An 18851-nucleotide genomic window follows, 5' to 3' on the forward strand; every position below is an offset into this window, starting at 1 on the left:
CTGGCACCAGAAAACTCTAGAAACTGGCATTTCTGATAATACCCCAATCTAATGCTATTGAAATTCAGTCATAGTATTCACCGTATCAAGATGTCTTGAAAAAGCCTGGAGGAAATACAGTTATTGTTGTCCCATGATTTGACATAAGCAGACTTAGAGAAAAAAATAAATTCTTTTCCCCAAATTTCATATGATTAGTTTCTGAAATGACAGGCATATCAAATACAGGATATGCAGTTTTGATCTTCAACAGTTTAAAGTTACACTGAGACTTTTGGGATACCCTGTATAAAGTTTTATTAGTAATATAAGAAGCTAGGTAGAGGTGATTATGAAAAAACACTATAGCAGTCAGTAGAAGGCATTTATTAAAAGAATCAAGCTGAGGAGCAGTGATAAAAATAAGCATCTGAAATTGTCTGTAGATCTGTTAGCTAACTGAATAAACTTGGTAACTAATATTTCTCTACCCCTCAGAGTCAGAACTGCAGTTTCTATAGGTTGAAAGCACAGGGGTAGAAAGCAGCTTCAGAAACTCTTTTGAAATTGTTTTAAAGGCTTAATATTTGCTGTCCTTACCTTTGACCTCTTTTCTCCATTAATAATTCCACCCTCTCACCCTTCTTATTCCAGGCTGGTCCTATCTTCCCTTCCTCCTAGCTAAGTGATACAGGGACAACTTAAAATTGATATTTCTATTGCATTTTAACTTTTTAAAAAAATTCTTTCCAGTTGTCACATGGTAATCTATAGATATTATGATATTCCAACTCTTAGTTAACTAGATCTTGTTTTATTCTCAGCATGCTGGATAACAAAACTTTTATTGGATGTTAGCTATAATTTTATATCTGGAGAAGAGTTGAAATTTATGACTCTGTCATTATTAAATTTCTTTGTTGTTTATTTTAAGGTATGATGAATGGGTGAAGGCTGACAGGATAATCTGGCCTTTGGACAAAGGTGGACCAAAGAGAAAACAGAAGAAAAAAACTAAAGTAATGTTTATGGATTAGTATCTGTAATAACAGATCAATTTAGTATTAAGATGGTTTAACTAACTTGTAGCTCATCCTTTCACGCATCTTATTCTCAGATACTTAATGATAGTTGTCAGCTATGCAAACATTTGGTATAGAATTTACATACCCAGCTCTAAACATTCTCCCAACTTCAGTTCTCACTTGCCTAATGGACATTTCAAACTGGGTCTCCCATAGGCTTCTCAAGTGCAGTGGGTCCAAAAATAAAATCATTGTTGCCATCACTAGAGACAATCCTTTGTCTCAGACCACTTCTTTACTGAACTGCTCTGTTTCTTTTGAGAGCATCATCATCTTTCCACTCATTTAGATTCATAATTGTAGTTTTATCCTCAGCCTTCTACCTCACCCCACATATCTAGTCAGTTGCCAGATTTTGTCAAATCTTCCTCCAAAGCTGACTCGTACATTTTCCTTTTCTCTTTACACAAAGCTACCTTAGTTCAGGCTCTTATCACCTCCATCTGGACCATTGCAGTGACCTCCTAATTGGTCTCCCAGCCTCAAGTATCTCCTCCTCTAGTCTGTCTCCCACTCAGCTTACCAAACTGATTTTTCTAAAGTATGGATCTGAACATGGTATTGACACTCAGTAAACATCAGTGGCTCCTTATTAACCTCAAGGATCAAATAAAAACAACTCTGCTTGGCATTTAAAGCACCTTCACAATTTTAAGACTTATGTCTCTCTTTCACTCACCTGTAGTCTGACCGAACTGGCTTTCTTGCTGCTCCTTCCCATAGAACATTTGCTTACCTCTATGGCTTTGCACAAGCTCTCCCTCATACCTGGAGTGTACTTTGCCTTTTGGAATCTCTAGTTTCCTTCAAAACTGAGTTCAAATACTACCTCCTCTGTGGGGGCCTTTGCTGATTTCCACTTTCCTCCAACTGCTAGTGCCTCCATCCAAATCTGTGTGTTTTAGAAATAATTATATAAAATATGTAATATAAATCACATCTACATGCCCACACAGACATTTCTAGATTCTTCTTCCATCACTCGACAGCTTCTCCTCTTTTGAGGTTCTCCTTATCCAAATTTATCACAGTTCAAATCCAGGTGGTTGTTATCTACTGTTTCCCATGTTGTTCTCACTCCTTTCTAAAGGAATTCAGAACCTAGTTAACAGTCTTTCTTATCAACCCAAGGTCCTACCTTACATAAGGGAATTCAGTGTTCATTCAGACACTCTTATCTCCTATTTCTTCAATTGCCACATTCTCTCCATATCAGTTAATCTCAGTGATGCTTCTCTCCTTGATCTTTTCCACAGGTGTTTTACTTCATGATTGAGAATTCATCTTTTATCCTAAACTTTTATCAGTCCACCTTTCCCTATGCTTTATTTCTCCTTTATTTTTCCTTTGTCCTTACCCTGCACTCTATTCCTTCCACACCTTATTCTTTCATGGGCCATCACCCCTGTTCTGGATTCATTTTCCTCTTCTCATCCTCTACTGTTGAGTCTTTTTTTTTGTCCTATTGCCACTCATACCTTTCCAGACATCCACCATGTATTATTCCTACCATAGCCCTTCTATGCTCTTTCATGCTAATAAACTGAGGTGGAGGAAATTATACAACTATGCCAACTAGATCTGCTGTTTATTTATGTTGTCTGATTTCAACTAGACTCTTACTGTTTCAAGGCAGCCCTATCCTTCCAGATAGATTCTTTGTCCCTTTCCACTAAATAGCTGTTCCAGACATCTGTCTATCCTGTTCTATCCTGTAACCTCCCATTACTACTTTGTCCCTGTACCATCATATCTGAAGACCTTGCCTCATACTTTCTGAGAAAATAATGCCCTTTTGCTGTGAGCACATTCCCCTTCATCTCACAACCCTTTGACATCATGCCATTTTTTCCTTTTTACTCAAGTCTCTGATGAAGAGGCAGCCCTTTCCTTGACAAGGCTAGCCTCTATATGTGCCATGCAGCCTTTCAGCAGGTTCATCCCACCATCATCCCTACTATCTAATCTTCAACCCCTTCCTATATACTGGTTCATTAATTTTTGCCCTGGTGACCTGCACAGCCCTCCACTCAAAACAAAGTCAAGTACAAGTCATGTCATCATTTCTCTAATGTCATGGTCTCCTTCAAAAACGAAGGATAAACACAGACAGACTGTCTACAGACAAGTCTCCCCCTCAACCTTAAAAAAATCCCTTATTATACCCACCATCCCAACAAACCATTTTCCTATAACTTTTCTCAGCCAAATTTCTTGAAAAATCTACCTGTACCTACTCTCATTTCCTCCTCATTTTTCTAAACTCTTTACATTCTGGTCTCCAACTTCATCATTCAACTGAAACTGCCCTTTCCAAAGTCACCATTTAGCAAAATCACTTAAATGCAAAATCTTGCAGCATTTTCTCAGTCCTTATTATTCTTGACATCTTCACAGCATTTGACACTATTAACCACTCTTTCTTCTCTCTCTCAGTTTTTGTGACACTTCTCTCTTAGTCTATTACATTTTGGGCCACTTTTTCTCATTTTTCTTTGGGATCATCATCTATGATAAACTTCCTGACTGAGGGTGTTCCCCAAGGCTCCATTCTATACTCTTCTCTCTAAACATCCTCTTTTGGTGATTTCATCCACTCACGTGTTTGATTATCATTTCTACGCCTATAACTCCTAGATCAATGTATCCAAGTCATTTTTGCAAGATACAATCCCATCACCAATTTTCTCCTGATCATGGACTGGACATCTTGTAGATGTCTTCCATCTTGTCCGAAACAAAATTCGTTATCTTTTTCCCTAAACCCACTCTTCTGAAGTTTGCCATTTCTCTTGAGGGCACTGCCATTTGTTCAGTCATGCAGGCTGGTTATTGTGGTGTCATCATTATCCTCTCACTCTTACCCCATGTATCTAGTCACTTGGCAAATCTTCTACAACATCTTTTGCACTGGTCCCTTCCCTTAGTTCAGATGGCCACTTGTTCAAGATCTCATCCTTTTTCCCCTCGACTATTAATAGTTGCTTATAGTAGGTCACCCAATTCAAGTCTCCTCCCCTCTCTTAATTTACATAATTACTAAACTGACTTTCCTAAAGCACAAATATGACAACATCACTCTGATGGGGTCCTGTTTTTTAACTCTGGAGTAAAATATAAACCTTTTCATTGCATTTAAAGTTCTTCAAAACTTGGCCCCAACCTTTCTAGCTTTGTTGCATATTATTCTCCTTTGTGTACACTGCAGACCAACAAAAATGATACTGCTTTTCGTAATGAATGGCATTTTCATCTCCTGCCTCTGCCTCATAAACTCTCTAAGAATTCCTAATTTCCTTCAGGGTTTTACATGAGGTTTTTCTGATTCCTTCTGCCTTCCTTGCTCCCAGCAACAGTGACTTCCCCTAGCTCACTCTGTATCTATAAATTATTGAGATCAGTGAATATTTTACTTTTGCTCAGTTCCTAGTATGGAACCTGGCACATATTTGTAATAATTATTGATTGCCCACTTAACTCTTTGATATAAATATCTTTTGACTGGAGTCCAGGAGGAGCTAAAAAAGATTGTTATAACTAAAATACTTATATGTTGCTTCAGAAAGGTGGCAATCCATGACCCTTGAGATAAACTTGATGTACTTTTAGGATAATATTTTACATTAGTCTAAAAAGGACATTTTCAAGTTTAAAACGGTCTAAGTGATTTTTTTTATGCTACTATTGCCTTATGTGGACATAGGTATTTGGGGATTGACTTTGATATGCTAGTCAATGTAAAATATTTTCTTTTATGGTCTTTCCCTGCTTCTATTTTTCCGCAGGGAAATAATAGGATAAAATTTTCAGTAAAAGTGCCATATTCCAAAATGTTATCCTAATGGAATTTTTCTTGTTATACAGAGTAAAGAAGATAGTGAAAAGGATGAGAAGAAGGATGAAGAGAGACAAAAGTCAAAACGTGGACGTCCTCCTTTGAAGTCCACCCTTCCATCAAATATGTCTTATGGTGTGTCTAAGTCTCCAAATATTGAAGGGAAAATGGGTGCCCGAACTGCGCGAAGCAGTTTACCAGACAGCTCACCTCTGGCAAATGGAATGGAAGGTACAGAATTTTAATGACCACTCAATTATCTTTGCATAGTCAATTATAAAAATAATGAAACCTCAGTGATTTCAGATATTTCTTAACCTAAATTATCATCATTTCCAATCTGCAACAATATAAAGCAGCAAAGTCGAAGAAAAAAAGGATGTTTGTTTTGTTGTAACTTTTAAGCTTCCAAAAATTTAGTCATGGTTAATTTAATTTTGGAAAGACCTCAAAGACAAGCAGGATGTAACTTGGGAACATTTGCTTCTGAGCAAATGAGAGAGGCTCCTGTGGTGGCTCTAATGCCTAGTGTGTGCCGCATTTTCTAGAAAAATAAATGGAATCAGATTCCTTCTGTATGGTCAGTATATTTTACCGGCACCGAAGACCAAAGGCCTTGAGGAGAATAAATGTTAAAATGTTACAAGCTTTTTTTCCCCTGAAGATCATAGGAAACATGCTTACTGCTTGTTTTGTGCCTTTCTTTCCTGCCCCCATAAACTCTTCTGTATTATTCCAGAAATGTGAAACAACACTTTTTTCATCTTTCACTCTTTTAAGAACCTTCTTTTGCTTCTTTCTAATAAACTGCTCATACATTTTTCTTTATTTTATCCAAAGGGATATTTTAGTTTAGAAACACTCATAAAGCAAGGGTAAAAAACAACTCCTTCTTTAAAACACATCTCTAAGAAAAGGAAATGATTTTTTGGTATTTGTATCCGTATTTATTTAGACTTCATCAGAGTTTAAGCTCCTTGATGACAAGATTTTTATTTTGTAAAGATTCTATACAGTGTAAATTAACTAGTACATTACTTTGTTGCTGAAAATTTATCATCACTGACCCACCAGTTTATTTTGACCATATTCTAAAAGGAACCACTTCATCAGAATAGATGACAAGTTTTTTAACCTACTGACCAAAGAACTATATTTAAAATTTGATAACTAACTTTAATATTACCTTTGCTTAATATAGATATATATGACTCCACTCACTCCAAATAAAGGGCGATCATTAAATATTAAAATACAGAACAACCATAATTAATAGATGTTGTTCAGTGCATATTCGATATTAGATTCAGAACACTTTGCTAATATGTTGAGAAGCTAACATCCCAACATCAGTCTTTGGATATTTCGAGTGGTGATGCAAACTAAATCAGGGTGCTAAAAATTTTCTCCAAATAATTGTTGTAGTTGCATTGATTTTATACTACTATATTTAGTTGAAGATTGTATGTAGACATTGAAAATTCCCCCTTTACAGAAATTTTAAAATAACTTCTGGCATTTTTTTGGTTTTGTAGAGTCACTATGTTTTCAAGTCTTTTTTATAGCGATATCTTTCTTCCATAGACTCTGCTTCATCTGATAGTGAAATTGAAGATACTTCAGATAAAAATTTGGTGAATGAAGAATTTTCTCCAGAGATTATAGAAGAACTAGAAAAGAGTGAAAAATTTATTGATGATAAGATGGAAGAAGAAAATCCAAAATTCCCACATGTGTTAAAAGAAAATGATAGGACTCAAGTACAACCTTTAGAAACTTTGAAGCTGGAAGTTGAAGAAAGTGAACAAATAGTGCAAATTTTTGGAAACAAAATGGAGCAGGTAGAAGATATTAAGAAAGAGACAGAAAAATCTCCTAAAGGTAAAGGGAGAAAAAACAAGATAAAAGATCCTTCCTTGGAGTCTGTAAAGATTTCTCCACTGAGCCAGGATGAAGCGAAAAATGAATCTTACATAGAACCTCTTAGTCTAGAAGTTCCTTCTTTAGAAAGTAAAGATTTTTCCTCTACAGCTGAAGATGAAATGGACTCATGCACAAAAGAAAAAAAATTAAAGAGGAAAATATCAGGACAATCATCACCAGAGAAAAAACTTCGAACTGAGAGTGAAATGGAAGTGCCAGATCTTATGTCTGAAGAACGAACCAGTGACTGTATCGTATCTGAGGAATGTAAGGAATTAAATTCCGAAGAGCACCCTGAAACAGAACATGAGGAGATGCCATCGTTGACAGCAGAGTCAGAGCAACAGGTTCAAGACGTGGCCCCTGAAAACTTTGACCTTCCAAACCCTGAAGAAAGCAAGAATGTTGCCGTGAAAGAAGAAGATGAAGAAGACGTCATGCCCCTGATTGGACCGGAAACTTTGGTTTGTCATGAAGTAGACCTCGATGACTTGGATGAGAAGGACAAGAATAGTGCTGAGGAGGCGGGCACGGAAACACCGGACCCAGTCAGTCCTGTTCCCAATCCACCTGCCTTGCCCCCAGCTGCACCACCTGGCCTTTCTGCTGCTTCTCCATTTGCTCTCAGCCAAGAGGAGTCTCGAAGTATCAAAAGTGAGAGTGACATAACCATTGAAGTTGATAGTGTGGCTGAAGAGTCCCAAGAAGGCCTTTGTGAGAGTGAGTCAGCCAACGGATTTGAAGCCAGCACTACATCGAGCACCTGCAGCGTGACTGCCCAAGAGAGAGAGGTCAGAGACAAAGGTAGGTCCTATGGCCCGCAAGCTAGATGCTACATGGTTCTGCCTTTGTCACCTGTGATGTATGAGAATATTTTAAAGGAAAAGCCATTCCTGTCCTTGGCATTTGGTTTTCTCAAACACATTTGCAAAGATATGTGGTTATTAGTAACTGTATAATGGAATAAAGGTTGATACTTAATAGGTGTATTTTTTTTTTTTAAATCTCCCCACTACAGGCCAGAAAAGGCAAAGTGATGGAAATGGTGGATCATTAGCAAAAAAACAAAAGCGTCCCCCAAAGCGAACAAGTGCTACCATCAAAAATGAAAAGAATGGAACAGGTAGGCATCATCTTACTCTTTGCCTCAATAGAAAAGCCACTGGCCTTTTCATTGATTCCAAAAATTTCTTTCTGAGTGTAGATGCCACATTTCAGGGTGATTAATGTGCCATTGCTGTGTTTATGTGTTTAATTTTCCTTTTCTTTTTAGTTTAGTTCTGTAGTGTACATTTTTATGTATTAAAGTCACTAAAATTATTTTGCCAGCTTCCTTTCTTTTTTTATAATAATTTAATATTAGCCAAACATACCCCTTAGAAATATTAAATGAAGATAATTATTTTATAGGAGTTTTGTTTATCCCAATAAATTTAAATTTTTGAATGAGGATTTGAAACTTTCATTAGTAGAACTAGTTTCTTAGATCAACAGGATTACAATAATTTTTCAGATATAAGGAAATTACTCACATGAATGAGGCCCCAAAACAGTCCTGTACATATTATAGGTAAATTCTTGTGAAAGAGGAGTCATTTTCCTGAAATTATACCTTTTATGTGATCAGAACATATTTAACACTCTCTCTCTCTCCAGAGTTGTAGTTTTGGAGAAGGGTAATTCAGATATTTCACATTAGATTATAAAGGTGATTAAATAACATACCAAAAATATGTTGAAATATAGACAAAAACTTGGAGTTTTTGAAAAATGGTTTTTTGTGTGAAAAAAGAGCCATAACTTTAGAGATTTATTTCTTTTCTTCTTTGTTTTAGAGTGTAGGTCAAACAATATTGAAACACTTTTTTGGATTTTATTATATTAATGATTAAAATGAGTGCATTACTGACTACAGCTTTAAATCTTTTCGTTATACAGAGGTTTTCATTGTATTTGACCTATAGTAATTTAAAGCAAAGATGTTACCTATTCTGATATCTTTCATGTATTTCTAACCATTAAGAAATCTTTGCAATATTATTGTATTTCATTGTGTGTTAGGACTGGAGAAAGTAGAATATTTTAATGTCTATGATGATTTGGTCTACCTCTTTTGGTAACTGACTTACTCCCAGGAAGTAACACTGAGAAAACAGCATATTATTACAGAGAATATATAACATTTTGTTTCTTTTATTTCCATATACATAACTATATATAAGGGTTTTGTTTTTTTTTTTTACTGTTATTGGGAAGTACTTTATTTAGTCCTTCAGAAAGACTTTACAAAAGGGGCTCAAAGAAAGAAAAATGTTATTGTTACTATTGATAACATATTAATAAACTATAATGAAAACTACATTGAGTGTTTGTATCATCACTCAAAACTGTGTAAAGCAAAGCACTACTTCCTTGCCAATTAGATGTTACGTCATTTTAAAGTTAAATATCATAATTCAGATCCTATCTTATTTTTGTTATTTGAGGAAAGAGCTACCTTTGACCTTCTTTCAATGACCCTGTTAATTCACTGTCCATTTTTCCTGTCTCTGCTTTGAACATATGAGATATTGTCAGCAGCCTCTCATGGGAATTTTTTCTCTTGTTATAGGACAAAGCAGTGATAGTGAAGATCTTCCTGTCCCAGACAGTACGAACAAATGCACACCAGTAAAACACATACATGTGGCCAAGCCCCCAAAGCTTGCTCGATCTCCAGCAAGAATGATGTCGCCTCACATTAAAGATGGAGACAAGGACAAACACCGAGACAAGCATCAAAATTCATCCCCTAGAGCATATAAGTGGAGTTTTCAACTTAGTAAGAAACATTTAAAAAGCATACATCCAATCATCTTAGCAAATTCAGTAATGTAGTTCTCTTGTGAATAGTCTCACTTGTGAATAGTGAATAGTTCATATTATTTATGAACCAAAGAGCTCCTCCTACCTTTCTGTATATGCTTTATTATATTAAAAAAATAATGACTAAAAGGTGAACTTAGACAGGAGATGAATAATTCATTGGCTGAAAAATCCAAACATGCCATTTTTTGGACTGGGCAGTAATAGACCATAAGGAGCAGTGTAATATGGTGGATAGGCAGTTGACCTCAGGCAAGGAGACTTGGGTTCAGTTCCTGCTATTGATAAATCTGGCTGGAGGAGGCACCCTTGGTATCCTAGGCAATACTAAGACAATAAGTTGCTTATCTACATTGATAGAAGGGATTTTCTTTCTTGGAAGACCCCTGTACTGATGAAATCATAAATCTAGACCATAAAGTACATAATAATGATAATTTGCTAGTTGTTTTGGTTGAAGATAGAAAATTCATAAACTTATTAATTATTCTGTGTTCATGGTTATTGCTTTAAGTTTAGTATAATCACTTTTTTCCTTTTTTTTTTTAAAAGGGGAAGGCAGGGTAATTGGGGTTAAATGACTTACCCAAGGTCACACAGCTAATAAGTGCTAAGTGTTTGAGGCCAGATTTGAACTCAGGTCTTCCTGACTCCAGGGCCGGTGCTTTATTCACTGTGCCACCTACCTGCCCCTAGTGTAATCATTTTTAGTGACGTACATGGCATTTATTCCAACTGCTGAATTGATATTAATAGAAGTATCTTTTCTGTGGTAAACTGTTTTTCATCTCAAGAACATTTTCTTTTCTTTTTTTCTAGATGAACTAGACAATATGAACAGTACAGAGAGGATCTCTTTTCTCCAAGAAAAATTGCAGGAAATAAGAAAATATTATATGTCATTGAAGTCAGAAGTAGCGACTATAGACAGAAGGAGAAAAAGATTAAAAAAGAAAGATAGAGAAGGTAATTTTTATCCACAGTTCCTCCTTTTATTGCCTTTCTAGATTGTGTTATATTTGTAAAATAGTCTTGGGTGGTGGCTTTAAAAAATTAGTAAATTTGAAACAAGTTGCCTTTTGTTGTTGGTCATTTAGTTTCTTGCTGTTTTAGCCATTTTGTTGTGATGGTTGAAGTGAATAGGTCATAAGCATGGATTCAGTGGAATGAGCCCTTTGAAAGCAACATATTTAGTAAACATTGAATTTTGCAGCATTTAAATGTCTTCATGAAGGCAAGCTGTTCATTAAGGAAAAAAACTTCCTTTTAAATTCATTGACTACATAGTTTGTCAAGATAACTTTTATAGTGGTATGGTGGGTACAGACATGAAGAAAGTACAGTCCTTTGCCCTCAAGAAGCCCAGTCTATATAAAAGATAAAGATCTCTGCAAGTAACTATGTAATCCAATTAACAGGCATTTATTATATGCCACTTAGGCCCTAGGATTACAATGACAAAATGAGGAAAAACTCACCCTCAAAGAACCCATGGTCTGAGGGGGCTAAAACACGTACACAGATAAGTATGTACAAGATAATTTGAGAAGGAAGAGATTATTAACAATTTAGGAAATGAGGAAAGCTTGCTATAGAAATATCCCAGGAGCTGATCCTTGAATGATACTAGGGTTTCTAAGAGGCAAAGGTGAAGAGGGAAAATGTTGCAGACAAGGGGGACAGCTTGTACATGGGAGCTGGAGTGAAGTACACAGTTGAGCAAATTAAATAATGAAACACTTTTACATATATTAAATGTAGTTTAATTACATGTAATCCTAGCAATATATCTGCTTTCCAAGGACCAGTCTAAGTATAAAGTTCATCACTGATCAGTTGGCTATTTGGTGACAGATTCTTTGACTAGCAGCCCATAAAACAAAAGAGGACCCCTGGTCCCTCAGTGGTCATTTCCATTCTTGCAGTGACTGGCAATGTCAGAAAAGATCCAAAGGGTACAACATCATACAGATTTTAAACTGTAAATATTACTATATCTGTTGCTACTCTATGTGCATGATCCTTGTTTGGTAACCAAGATTTAGGCACCCTTTTGAAAAAAATGGATCACATAAATTTTGACGTTATATCAATAAATAAAACTAGAAGGCAAAAGGGAGTTTAATATAAATGGAAGCACTGACAGTAGGCTCCCTTTGGAGAAGGAGGTAAAGGCATTGACTTTATTATGCATTCAAAGACAGCAAGAAACATCATTTCATGGGACATTTGGTCCTATAATATTGTAGTACTTGTTTGTGATAACTATTTGCAAAAAGACCATCATGAATATAATTGTAACTTACGCATCAATATTTTTTGCGGGGATGAGTTAGAGAAATTCTACAAAGAATTAAAGAAAATCCTCTAGATTCAATCTCAGTGATTGCCTGCTCAGTGGCTTTGATGCCAAATTAGGTAGGACAGCAAAATTGCATTGAAAGGTACAGTTCAGGAATAAGAAGAAGGCGAGGCCAAAAACTTGTGGACTGCTCAGAAGCCTGCTATCTATATATCAAGAATACTTTCTTCAAGAAAAGAGTTAGAACACATAGACACAGTGAGTACTAGATAACCTCACAAAAAAACCAAATTTTATTGTAACTGACAGGAAATTACTCATTACTGATGTAGGAGTCATTCCTAAATCAGTTATCTGTTTATAGTACAACCAAAAACTTCTCAGAGCACAGTTCAAAATTAATTTGAAAAATTAGAAGAATTAAAAAAAAAAGATGTAGCACGCTAGTAAAATATTCCCAGCTTGACTTATTTTAAAACGTTTAATACTGAAAAATTTGAGTTGGACGGAGGAATAGCTTTGGACACAACGTGATTCAAGATTTTTTAAAGAAGTTTAAACAGTATAAATTGGTTGCCAGGAGAAACTGATCTGGCCAAGCTGAGACAGATGCCAACTGAGGGCAACCAGTTTAGAATATGAAGTTAGTTTGTAAAATTTTCCTGAATTGGGATGGTGTAAAATCATGAGGAATATCATCTCATAAAACATCAAGATATATTGGAGACCAAAGCAAGTTTAAAGATCAATTGTTGACAGATCCAACTAAGCAAAGTCATCCTGAGAACATTTAAAAATCCATCTAGAAGGAGAATGACCAAAAAGGAAGATTTTTGAAGATTTTTATCAACTACTCTTACCACCGTTAGACTCAACATCACAGTTCTAAGGTTTGCTAAAGAAAGGAATGGAAATGAATTTTTTTTAAATGATGGCAAAAACAGCCGGACTAAACCAACTATTAAAAGAGAAATCATACGGGAGGTGATATAATTTTGAGTGCATTGGAGGGATGGATTCCCAGATTATCTGAAAGAAGAAAAATAAAGTTGGAGATAATAGGGAGTCAATGAAGTTTATTGCAAAAGGGGATGACATGGTTAGACTTGCACATTCAGAAGATCACTTTAACAGCTGAGTGGAAGATGGACTGTATTGGGGAGAGAATTTAAGCAGGAAGAGTAAAAAAAGGCTGTTTTAATAGCCCAAGTATGAAGGCCTACACCAGGTTGGTAGCAATGTCAAAAGCAAGAAGAGGACATATATGACATGTTAACAAAGATAGAATTGTTAAGTCTTGGTAACTGCTTGCAATATGAAGAATGAGAAAGAGTGAAGGGTTAAGGGTGACACCTGGGTTGTGAGCCTGGTTAACTAGGAGCATGGTAATCTCCTCCACAATAATAGGGAAGCTATATTGTGTTTGGGGGAGGGGGGAGTGTTCATTTTTGGACATGCTGAGTGTGAGATATTTATGGAGCATCCACTTCTAGATGTCTGAAAGACAGTTTTGGAGATGTGAGAGAAGTCAGGACTGGACAAATAGATCTGAGAGTCATACACATAGAGATGATAATGGAATTTGTGGGAGCTGATGCAATCATCAAACGAAATAGTATAGAGGCCAAATACAGAACCTTGGATGATACCCCTAGTTAACAGGCATGACTTGGGTGAAGATCCAACCAAGAAGACTGAGAAGGAACAGGAGATACAGGAGAAAAACTAGGAAAGACAGCCACTATCAGCCCATATGCCTATTTTTCCATACCTTTTGTGAAAGTAATATTTTTCTACGTAGAGGTCATCCTTGCTAAAGGTGATGAGAAGGGGGCAGGCAAGTTTTTGCAAGTAATATTTATTATACAATAGACCTCATCTTCACCATCACCCAGAATCACAGAATCTGAGATTTGAAAAGCCATCTAGTGTAATCCATACCTGAAAGGAATACCCACTTTAACATACTTGACAATTAGTATTCCAGCCTCTGCTTGAAGATTTCCAAGGAGTAGAAGCCCAACACCTCCCAAGGCAGCATAACTGCATTTTTGTGTAATTTTAATTTATAGGGATTTTTTTGCCTTTTGTTCCTGGGTCTGCTTCAGTCTTTATATGGCTTGGACTCAAGGTCTTTCACCATCCTAGTTGGTGCAGTTGACTGAAAGGTGGTGTCAAGTATACAAGATATCACTTTTTGTTTGATTCAGTAGAACAATGTCCTCCTTTAAAGGTTCTTCTCCAATTAATTGTCTGCCATGCATGTGTCAGAATTGTTCAGGTTTCTGAAGATGAAACAACAGAGATAACTTTTAACTTTAGAGTATTAATATCAAATGAGCCATATAATAGGGAGATATATGATTGCCAAAAGTGATTATCACTGTCATAGAAGATATTCAGCACAGAGTTCAAATGAAAGCGAGATTCCTCATAGAAGGTGAAATCTTCCAGATGCTCATGTTTTTGAATATCATTTTGATAATTTCATCAAGTCTAAGAACACTACAGAAAGTCCTGGTTGAGGTACATAATTACTCAAGAGTTCCAGGTATATGAAAAATGTTTTTTAGATCACAGAATACAGTTGGGTGGACAGTCCAGAGAGTTCTTCCTTCATTTTTTGTGTTGTGAACAAAAATAAAAATGGATAGTGATCTAGGCTCAGAATTCAATATTTGGATGAGAATGAACTATATTACTTTTGGAAAACTGAACAGTACGTTCAGTTATTCCTTGTTTCTCATGTAAAGAAAGTCCTGCTTTGTATTCTGCCAGTCATTGTGTATAGTTACAAGCCATGGAACACCACAGTCTCCAAAGATATAAAATTGAGGATTACTCAAAAGGCAATGAAAAGGGCATAGTGGGCAGAGTAATACTAAAGCATATTCCACACAATGAATTGTGCAAGAGAAGTAATCTAAGGAACATCATCAGAAGGACACGTATGCCAGGGGAAGAAAATGGACTGATGACATGGTGGGAATGAGAGAGAAGTGATGTGTGTATTTGCACATGTTAATGTATGTTACCCATGTTAATGGGATCACAGGCCTATGGATAGTGATCGTGCACTGTGAGTGATGGAAACTAAGAGTTATGATGAGGGAAAGTCAGTTCTGACTATTTGGTCAAGGAAATGGTTCCTGGGAAGATGGGGCTTTTGAAGTGTGCTGCAAAAGGATTTGTAGAATTTCAGTAGGCCAAAGAGAGAACATAAGCAAGAAGAAAAAAAGGACTATGAAAGGAACAGTGTGGTAAAAATTGAAGAATAACATTATGTTTCATTTCTAAGTACCTTTTTGGATCTGTGTACAATTTTTAACTAACTGACCTTGTTCCTATGAGCAACTAATATTATTGAATAGAGTCAAATAAAGTATTTTCTCAGCACTTTTACTACTTTCTTATTATTATTTATTTTACACAAAGCATTTTCCAACCAAAATCTAAACACCCCACCTTGCAAAATACATTCTCTAAAAATTTTTAAGCAAAGTCACCTCATATGCTGCCTTTAAAAAAAATTTGTCGAAGTGTTTTTTACATGTTCAGAAATTTGTTTTTAACTTAGCATATCAATTTTCTTTGTACATTGTTTTAAGTTTCTTGTTTTTGTTCCACAGTGTCTCATGCAGGGGCCTCAATGTCATCTGCTTCATCAGACACTGGAATGAGTCCATCATCATCATCTCCCCCACAAAACGTGCTTGCTGTAGAATGCAGGTGATAAATACTTTCTCTGCCTTCCCAGCAGTTTGCTGCCATGGACATAAATCCTTAAACCCTGAAATACAACCACAGAAAGCACTCAACTGGTTTAACATTGCCAAGTATATCCTGTACACTTTTCCACTGCTGGATTGTATCGGTTTCCCTCCTCCCTTTTTTCGTTATTTTTTTCCTTTCTGTTCCAAAAAAAGAAAAATAAGCTGATTGATAATTGAAGGTTAGGCAATCTGCCATATTTGTCGTCATTTTTCCCCTTAATATTTGTTTATGTTTTTGTTGATACAGAGAAAGGGCACTTAGCAAATTTGAATTGTCTAACAAAGTTTTCAGGTGTTATATAGAAATCATAGACAAGCAAGTGCACACAACAAACATCAAAATACTATCCAGCTGAATAGTTACTGCTGCACTTTCACCAAGTTGTATTTAATTCTTGGTGAGTAGTTTTTTGTTTTGTTTTTGTTTTTGTTTTTTGGTTCTTTTGTGTGGAAGCACTTGCTATACAGAACTGCCAAAGTATGTGTTCAGCAGTGTGCCCAGTTTTAAAGGTGTAAATGGGACAAAATAAATTGTGAAAGGAAGTGTAGTTGACTGAAAACTACCGTTGTAATAAGTCTTCCACTTTTTATAGGATTTTTGAGCACACAATTATGCAAATATTTTAATGTTTATTAATGTTTACAGTGGAATTGTGAATAAGTTTTCAGTGGACTATCTTATTCCTTGACAAAAATATTTTGTCTTTTTTCTATGTAATTTCAGAGTTTTTATTTTGTTACAAAAAGACAAAAATGAAATATATAACAACAATGAAGTTATTTAACAAGATTTCTAAAGCTGAAATTTTTGTGTAAAATAAGGTATTATCTTGCAACTTGTTAAATATATTTATTCAGACATTGGATGTTGTATTTTTATGTATTTTTTAAAATATTAATAAAATTGAAAAAAATAAAATTCTAGGTTAGTTCGCTCTTTCGATTAAACATAACTCTCAGCTGTAACTCTTACAGGAGGTTGTATCCAATAGCCTTGCCTGTATATGAAGTGGGTCTGTCTCTTAAATCTTCCTCAGTATAGAACTGTAATCAGGCATCTGGATTATTAAAATATGTCCTTGTTTAGAAACTTTGGCAGTCCTAGAACTTAAACTGTTTTGAGGATCAAATTTTTTTGGTTGCCCTTAAGATGCTATGTCACAGTTTTTATGTTTGCTATACTGCCGAATGAATTTATATCTCCCAAAGTTGAGATGCAACAATAAAGTAAAGCAACTATGTATGCTCTGTTTGTGGATTGTGCCACAAACTGATACATTTTGTAAATAATGCTTCCAAAACCATGTATTTAAAGCAGTTTGCATATACATTATGTATAAAAGTGATTTTTTTTATCAATTTTTTTATTCATGTTTGTACATTGAAAGGGGGTTTTTTAACCCCTTTTTCTGTGTTTAATATGCTGTAGAGTAATAACATAGATGCTCTAGACTGTATATCAGGATATTATGATTCACAACAACAGAAAGTCAGAGCTAAACACTAGTGATGGGGTAGCATTACTAAAATCGTTGTTTCTTGAAATTTCTTTCATCTTACCACATTGTGAACTTGTGATTCAGATTCCATTTTCGCAGAGAATTAAAAACAAAAAAATACTCTTGTAAAATGCACTTTTCTGTCTTTTATTTAGCAAAGCAGAAATATTTCAATGTAAAGTAAAAATGGAACTCAGTGGACAGTCTTAATAAAGGCTATGTTTTAAACATAGGCTTTACATTTTCAGTTTTCATTAAATGATTAACTACTCGTTTAAGTGCCAGTAATATACACTTGAGAAATCAAAATTTAGAAAGTGAAAGTTTTCGATATTACTTTTTAATCTTCCTTAAAACAAATAAAAACATTTATATCTTATATGTAAAAATGAAAAATAGATCACATCAATTGGGAATTAGAAGCTAATAATGAATTATAGTTTATAAAATACCTTGTCAATATTGTTCATCAACAAGATTGATATCTTAAATATATCATAAATACTAAATTTCTGACAAAAATGGAAGTATCTATTTAAGCAGTTACATAATCATTGTTCTTTTATAAATTAGGCATTGAAAACTACCATATATTCTTTCTTAACTGACCCAATAATAAGTCTCCTCTGTATCCTGCCATCAACTTCATAGCACACAACAAGAATGATGGTCATTTTGAGACTTTTTTTTTAACAGAAAGCTATTCTTTAAGGATGACTAGTACCAGAAAAAGACTAAAGTGAATAAGCTTAAAATGAGAACCAAAATTTCATAGGAATTATGAGGGTGGAGTGAGGTTTTACAGTTTGGTTGGGACTTTATCTTGAAAAATGAAGCTAAAAATTAGAAAAATGTTCTTATTTTCTTAAATGTAGGTTATAATTACCATTATGCATTAATTCTTTGAACAAACAAAGAATGAATCAGATATTAGGCTTTGGGGCATAATTTTATTATGATGGTATTCATGATATCCTTTTGGGTGAAGAGATCATAAAATATTTGAGAGTTTACTGAATTTCCTGAAGGATCTCTTAATACTTTGATACTCATTAGATTCTCTTTTGGAGAGGTTAACAGAGAAGGGATAAATGAGGACAGATACTAACATTTAGCATGCACAGGGATCCTGGGAATCCAATTTTATGAATGGATCTTCTCATTAGTAAATGTTTTTGTGTTTTTGTTTCTTTCGATCAGATATATCAAACTCAGATAGAAACGTAGGCTACACATTGACTTACAAAACCACAAATTAATATCATACATGTTTTATTCTATTTTTGTCTTGTCAAATATGTCCCAATTACATTTTAATCTGGTTCCTCTTAAGGAGTTTTGACTGTTGAGTTTGACAGCTCTGCCCTTCATAGGCAGCAACCTCCAAAGCATTTAACTCCCAGTTAACTCTGTGATAGAAGTTGCAGAACTATTGCTGATCTGCATTGGTAGACAAAATTTCTTCCCTAGAAGTGAAATCACAGTTGAACCAAACCTCTAAAAGTATAGTCTCATAGTTCTGGGAATGATGAATGCCAGCATAATGGGGACTCCCTAAGTGAATGTATATACACAGCAATATATTTACAT

The 18851-nt window shown here is 35.1% G+C and overlaps 1 protein-coding gene across 2 annotated transcripts in view; it reads left to right on the plus strand.

Annotated features, from left to right (window-relative positions):
• ARID4A (AT-rich interaction domain 4A) overlaps positions 1-17493 on the plus strand; it is a 79173-nt gene extending 61680 nt beyond the window's left edge. For both annotated transcript variants that reach the window (XM_072629319.1, XM_072629320.1), the window contains 7 exons: positions 914-998; positions 4929-5130; positions 6484-7626; positions 7841-7945; positions 9434-9643; positions 10507-10653; positions 15619-17493. In XM_072629319.1, coding sequence (XP_072485420.1) covers positions 914-998; positions 4929-5130; positions 6484-7626; positions 7841-7945; positions 9434-9643; positions 10507-10653; positions 15619-15722 — 1996 coding nt within the window. In that variant the 3' untranslated portion in view covers positions 15723-17493. The remainder of the gene's footprint in view (positions 1-913; positions 999-4928; positions 5131-6483; positions 7627-7840; positions 7946-9433; positions 9644-10506; positions 10654-15618) is intronic.
• The last annotated feature ends 1358 nt before the right edge of the window (positions 17494-18851 follow it).

The sequence above is a fragment of the Notamacropus eugenii genome, chromosome 1, assembly GCF_028372415.1.
Source record: "Notamacropus eugenii isolate mMacEug1 chromosome 1, mMacEug1.pri_v2, whole genome shotgun sequence".
In the NCBI taxonomy this organism is placed as follows: domain Eukaryota; kingdom Metazoa; phylum Chordata; class Mammalia; order Diprotodontia; family Macropodidae; genus Notamacropus; species Notamacropus eugenii.